Source organism: Arachis stenosperma, chromosome 2 (genome assembly GCF_014773155.1).
Source record: "Arachis stenosperma cultivar V10309 chromosome 2, arast.V10309.gnm1.PFL2, whole genome shotgun sequence".
Classification (NCBI taxonomy): Eukaryota; Viridiplantae; Streptophyta; class Magnoliopsida; order Fabales; family Fabaceae; genus Arachis; species Arachis stenosperma.
In genome coordinates, this window is record NC_080378.1 from 50,428,392 (window position 1) to 50,435,646 (window position 7,255).

The following is a 7,255-nucleotide window of genomic DNA, read 5'->3' on the forward strand; positions in this document are numbered from 1 at the left end:
CTGAAATCACAGAAAAACACACAAACTCATAGTAAAGTCCAGAAATGTTAATTTTGCATAAAAACTAATAAAAATTTACTAAAAAGTGACTAAAACATACTAGAAACTACCTAAAAACAATGCCAAAAAGCGTATAAATTATCCGCTCATCAAAGACCGACCTATACCTACAGACGCCTTAGCAAAAATAAAATTGACAAATATTGAAGACCAGCACACTATATTGGAGATGCTTTACAAGGGCAAGCAAAGGAACACCTTATCAAACTACTGCAGCAAAATATTGACTTGCTTGCTTGGACTCCGATAGACATGTCAGGTATTGACCCAAATATCATCTGTTATAGACTTGCTATCAACCCATCAATCCAACCTATAGCCCAGAAAAAGCTTCACCTTGGTACAGACAAGAGGGAAGCCTTCTTAGGAGAAACTCAGAAACTACTCAATGCTGGATTCATAAAGAAACTCATATTAATAAGCTGGTTAGCAAATGTGGTCATGGTTAAAAAACACAATGGTAAGTGGAAGATGTGTGTGGACTATACTGATCTCAAGAAGGCATGCCCAAAAGGCGCATATCCTCTACCTTATATTGACAAATTAGTTGATAGCTCATCTGATTTTCAATGCTTAAGTTTCATAGATGCATATTCTGGCTATAACCAAATACTTATGTATATGCCTAACCAAGATAAAACCATTTTCATTACTGACCATGGTAAGTTTTGTTATAAGGTTATGTCATTTGGACTAAAAAATGCAGGTGCAACTTATCATAGGCTAATGGACAAAATTTTTGCTAGCCAAATCGGACGAAATATAGAGGTATATGTATGATATGGTAGCAAAGACCAAATCCACTAGCGATCATATCAATGATCTAAAGGAAATCTTTCAATAACTCCGAGTGTACAGCATGAAACTAAACCCGAAAAAGGGTGCTTTGGAGTTTACGACGGCAAATTCCTCGGTTATATGCTAACTTGCCGAGGTATAGAGGCGAATCTAGAAAAATGCTAAGCTATATTGGAAATGAGGAGCTCCAAATCAATTAAGGAAGTCCAACAACTCACTGGCCATTTGGTAGCACTATCATGATTCCTACCTCGGATTGCACACCATTCACACCATTTCTTCAAAACATTAAGAAAACAAAAAGAATTCATCTAATGAAATGAATGCGAACAAGCATTCACTGAGCTAAAGAACATACTATCCTCACCACCTATATTCCAGAAACCAGAGCATGGTAGACCTCTCTACCTATATCTATCTATTACTAATCATGCTATTAGTTCTGTTTTGGTGACAGAAATAGGTAAGCAGCAACAACCAATATACTTCGTCAGTAAATCTCTTTAGAACACCAAATTAAGGTACTCAAAGCTAGAAAAACTAGCCTTGGCTCTTATCATAACTGGAAGACATCTATGACACTATTTTCAAAGCCACACTATCATAGTCCAGACAGAAAACCCACTTAGATAAATTCTAACACGGCCCGAACTCACCGAAAGACTAATCAAATGGTCTATAGAGCTCCCAGAGTATGATATCCAATACCAAGCACGAGGAGCCATCAAGTCTCAAGCACTAGCCAATTTTATAGCAGAACTCACACTCGACGAACCTCTTTCACATGACGAGATATGGATGTTATACGTCGATGGGGCTTCAAATGTACAAGGCTCTGGAGCTGGGATATTACTCGAAAATGTCAAAGGAATGACTATAGAACAATATCTACAATTCACTTTCCATGCTAGCAATAACCAAGCAGAATATGAAGCACTTATAGCTAGTCTAAAATTAGCTAATACCCTTGGAATAATACACCTCAATGTCAATCATAGATTCCCTATTAGTCATGCAACAAGTAACAACTAATTTCCAGGTAAGGGATACATTATTAGAAAAATATAACTCTATTGTCAACAATCTTGTCACTTGTTTTCTAAAATTTGAAATATCCTACATACCTCGATAGCAAAACTGCCGAGCTAATATTCTATCCAAACTAGCCACTACTAGAGGCCTAACCCATCAGCTGAGCTTATCACAACTAACACTGGATGAACCTAGTATCCAATTAACAAGTGTGTTGAGTATTTCATACGAAGAAGATTGGAAAAAACCATTTATACAATATCTACAAATAGGAATGATACCAGGAATATCTAAGACAAAAGACAATTCAGAAGGAAATCTAACTTCTTTACAATGGTAGGAGCCGAGTTTTACAAACGAGGTTTCGAAAGACCTCTATTAAAATGCCTAAAAAAAGAAAATGCAACCTCGCCATGGATGAAGTCCACGAAGGTGTATGTGGCACATACATAGGAAAAAGGAGCTTGGCCTCCAAAATACTTAGAGCAGGATACTATTGGCCTAAACTACAAAAGATTGTATGAACAAGATCAAACACTGCGATCATTGCCAGTGCCATGCACTAATCATTCACAATCCAGCCGAACAATTACAAACATCAGAGGTAAGCTGGCCCTTCAGTAAAATTGGGGGCTAGATATCCTCGACCCTTTTCCACAAGCACCAGGTCAGGTTAAATTCTTAATCATTGCTACAGATTACTTTACAAAATGGATAGAGGCTATACCTTTAGTGAAAAATCAATTTTAAATTGTGTTAGGCCTTCGACAGGTAACATTAAAACTTAGTTGAATCTTCATAACATGGATATAAGACGTTATTGCGCTAAAGCTAGGTCGTTACCTGAAAGTAACGTGCTGTATGGCTTGCGTACAGTGTCAAATGAGCAAGAGCCATTGCATCGGTGCCCGAATGTAGTGTTAAATGAGAAAGGGTTCCCACGTTTTTGTGAACGAACAAGGATAAATAAGCGAGTTCACAAAGAAAAAGGTAAAGGTAAAGCTCAGAGCAACAAAAGGTTGAGATTTGGGACATATAACATAGGCACTCTAACAGAAAAAAATCCATGGAGGTGGTGGATACCATGACCAGGAGGAAAATTAACATCATGTGTCTCTAAGAAATAAAATGGGTCGGCGTGAAGGCTAGGGAGTTGGATACCTCCGGGTTCAAGCTTTGATATACAGAAAAGGTGAAGAATAGGAATGGGGTAAGTATTATCGTGGAAAAATAGTGGAAGAAGGATGTAGTTGATGTCAAGAGGGTAAATGATCAAATCATCTCTAATAAATTTGTAGGGGAAGGAGGTACTTTTCATGTGATTAGCGTCTATGCACCACAAGGGGGTTCGAACGAGCAACACAAGATAAGGTTTTGGGAGGATCTTGAGAGTTTGGTCCAAGACATACCTTCGAGAGATAAGATTTTTGTAGGAAGAGATTTAAATGGCCATGCTGGAAGAGAAGTGATTGGGTATGAAAGTATTCACGGAGGCCATGGTTTCGGGGTGGTCAATACCGAGGGTAAAATTATTTTAGACTTTTTCTCAATCTTTGACCTTCTCATCGCAAATACATCTTTTTAAAAGAGAGATGAACATCTTATAACCTATAGGAGTGGCATGATAAGCTCTCAAATCGATTTCTTCTTGTCGAGGAGAGTCGACCAGAAATTTTGCATTGATTATAAAATTATTTCAGGAGAGAGTTTAAAAACATAATATAGGATGCTCGTCATCGATTTTCGTATTGAGCAAAAGTTAAAAAAAAATATCATACGAAGAATCCAAGGATAAGGTGATGGCAGATGAAAGGTGAGGAATAAAGAAGCTTCATAAGACAGGTAGGAAAAGAGGCAAAGTCGAAAGGGGATGGAAGCACGGAAGAACAGAGAATGGTTTCTCTTTTGTCTTATTCTGCTTTAGTTCTGTTGTAGTTATTCTCTCATCTTTTGTATAAATATAAATTTGTTTCCTTAGAGGCTTTTTTTTAAACTTCGAGAGATAGGAGTAAACCTTTTATAAGACTTTGTTGTGTATCTTGACTAGTCGGCCTAAACTCCGCAGGCTATGACTAGTTCCTTCTGTATATCATATATATTTACTTTATTTATCTATTAGCTACTACCTTCTATCTTGGAGCTTTAATGCAAGGTTGTATATTTAATGTTCTGTTCTTATCTTGCCTATGTGTTTAGGTATCGTGTGTGAACGCTTTTCGCATTTTGTAATTCCGCTTCATGCGACTTTGAGCTTTTATTCCTTCATCGGGCTTCTACTATTATTATTTATTTCTATATATAGTATGGTATGAGCTTTAAAACTATTGTAGAATTTTGTTATCCTTCACTTTACGGCTATATCAATGTAGGGATCAGAGTTTTGGTTGTTGAAGTTGAGCTTGTTGATGGGGTCATTGGAGGAGAAGTCGTCAGGGGTGGAATCGAAGAGCAGGGACGGGGAAGGAGGGGTGCGGTGGAGGTGGAAGGAGTGAGGGTAAGAGAGGAAAGAGATGGAGAAGAGGAAGATGAGGAGGCTGAGTGAGACGGTTAATTTTGTCTTTATGAAAATAGAAGGAAAGAGACAGTTAGGGATTTAGAAAAAAATTAGGGTATCTTCAATTTGGGAACGAAATATTCCGCTAAATCAAACATTTTTATCACTGTAGAGATCTAATTGAAAAAAAATTAGTTTAGGGATCTAATTAAAAGGAGAAAAAGTATAGGGACCTAATTGAAAATTTGACGAAACTATAGGGACCAACAGAATAATTAAACCTTTTTTTTTAGTAGGAATGATAATGAGAATATAGTTAATGAAAGAGGAAATCATTTAGAAAGGAATTGCAGAAGCGTGAACATTCTCGAGCAGGTGTTCATAAAAGATAAATCATGAGAGTGGAGATAGAGTGAGAGTTTTACTATCTGAATAAGTGTAACATTCTTACTATCAGAAGGTCATGCTTCCGGCTGCGCCACTCTAATAGCGAGAACATTACGACGACTTCTATATACTTAATAATAGAATAGGAGCCTTTAACTGAAAACTTCATCGGATTTTTTCTTTAAAAATCGGAAGTATATTTTTCTCTTTTCACATATTCATACATACATACATACAAATCATAACAGCACTTTTATACATATAAGAATAATATAACCAATTACTATACAAACATATCATAAAATCACAATTCCTATCCCTCGTTACAGAAATATAATAACAAAGGTGAGAGAAAAACTATAACTGATATATAAATATACAACACAATCAGATGTGTGACGAATAGATTTTTGACGGTTTAGAATTTTACAAATGAAATCTCGTCGAAGTATAGTTTCTAAACCAAGCAATAATCCTTTCATACAAAAAGTTGTTTGTCACTAAAACAAACCCCTAAATTTATAAACCGAAGTATTCAAACCTCGGGTCGTTCTCCCTAGGAATTACAATAGAGTGTCTTGTTATTGGTTGTGAGTTATTTTGGGGTTTTGATATGAAGCATGAAAGATAAATGGCAAGAAAGTAAACTAACAACTATAAAAGGCTCTTGACAAGGTATGAAAATTAGAAGTTCTATCCTAGCTATCCTTCTCAATTGTGATGAGAATTGTTCATTGCTACCACTTAGTTAACCCTTACTAAAGAAAGGAAAGTCAAGTGGATGAATTGACTTGTGCCACAAGTCCTAGCCAACTCCCAAGGAAAGACTAGCTTTAGTGCACTCCAAACCAATTAGCAATCTCTCCAATTATCAATCAACAAAGGAATTAGATAACTCAAGTGTCACTAATTACTCTACCTAGGCCAAGAGGAACAAAATCTACACTAAATCTAGAAGAGGCATTTCAACAAACACATAGAGTGCAATAAAAGTAAACAACATAAATTGCAAGAATTAAAGAGAGATCTAACTACAAAGGGCAAGAGATTAACAATGGAGAAGCAAAGAAGAACAATTATTATGAATTACCTCTTATTGAATTGAAAGAAAATGGAAGGAGCAATAGTAGATCTACAACAAAGTATAAGAACAACATAAAGGAAATTACAACAAAAGAATAGAGGAAGATGAATGTAACTACAAGGAATTGAAGAGTAGAAGTAGAAGAAAGCAAAGATTAAAATCTAGATCTAAGAACTAAACCTAATCCTAATCCTAATTCTAGAGAGAAGTGAGAGCTTCTCTCTCTAGAAACTAACTATAACTACTCCTCTAACAAAACTAATGACTAAAAAGTGATTATTGGTCAAAGTGATGATGCCTTCCCCTTAATCCTTCATCCTTTTAATTCTCTCCCTTAGCAATTTGGCGCCAAAATTGGGTTCAGAAACCCCCTCAAATCGCCAGGCACGTGTTGCATTAGTGAGGTCATGTGCCATCATCGGCGCGTGCGCGCACGGTACGCGTGCGCGTCCTTGGCCTGTTTCGCAATGTGCGCGCGAGCGCCTTATGCGCGTGCGCGTGCATGGCTGACTTGCTTCTTTGACTTTTTATGCTTCTCTCCACTTGTTTGCTTTCTTCCTTGCTTCCTTTGATCCATGCCTAGCCTATTTCATCCTGAGATTACTAACAAACACATCAAGGCATCTTATGGAATCAAAGAGGAAATAGAATTCATCAAAAATCAGGCTTAAAAAGCATGTTTTTATACTTAAGCACAAATACGGGAGAGATAACAAAATCATGCTAATTCCTAGGCTAAATGTGACAAAAGGCTATCAAGATGCTCTAAATTCAATACAAAACAAACCGTCAAATTGGGGTTTGTCAACCTCGCCACACTTAAGCCTTAGCATGTCCTCATGCTAAAATAAGAAGGTACTAAGGGTTATGACATTGAATGCAACTAAACTACATGAACCCTATCTAAAGGCAACTATCTAAAGCAATTGGAAGTGCTTAGTTCAATCAAATCAATTCCCAAGAGACATGCGTAAGCACAAGAGCTAGGCATATAGGAACTAAGTCCAAACCACAATTGTATTGAATTATCAAAAGGAGTTCAACTTGCAAGAATATAGATAATATGGGTGAATACATGTGATTGAACTTTTGAACCCTCACCGGATGTGTATCCGCTCTATTCACTCAAGTGTTTAAGGGTTAATTCACTCAATTCTCTTCTAATCATGTTTTCCAAAATTTGATTCTCTTCTAACAATCAACACTTATTCAATGCATGCATACATTCATCATGAGGTCTTTCATTTAGGTTGTAATGGGGTTAGGGTCAAGGTAGGATCATTTATGGTTAAGTGGACTAGGATTTGAATCTTTGATTAGCATAGACCTTCCCACCTAACCTATTTAATGACCTATACAAATGCAAGCTATCCTAACTACCCATTCTTCACTTTTTCTTA

General features: G+C 36.7%; 2 protein-coding genes across 2 annotated transcripts; both read left to right on the plus strand.

Annotated features, from left to right (window-relative positions):
- The first annotated feature begins 312 nt into the window (after positions 1-312).
- Positions 313-1,890, plus strand: LOC130962873 (uncharacterized). The gene is made up of 4 exons (XM_057889032.1): positions 313-721; positions 767-828; positions 1,240-1,321; positions 1,541-1,890. The coding sequence occupies exons 1-4, from the start codon at positions 313-315 to the stop codon at positions 1,888-1,890; spliced, it is 903 nt and encodes a 300-aa protein (XP_057745015.1).
- Positions 1,891-2,693: 803 nt separating this feature from the next.
- Positions 2,694-3,475, plus strand: LOC130961011 (uncharacterized). The gene is made up of 2 exons (XM_057886612.1): positions 2,694-2,804; positions 3,125-3,475. The coding sequence occupies exons 1-2, from the start codon at positions 2,694-2,696 to the stop codon at positions 3,473-3,475; spliced, it is 462 nt and encodes a 153-aa protein (XP_057742595.1).
- The last annotated feature ends 3,780 nt before the right edge of the window (positions 3,476-7,255 follow it).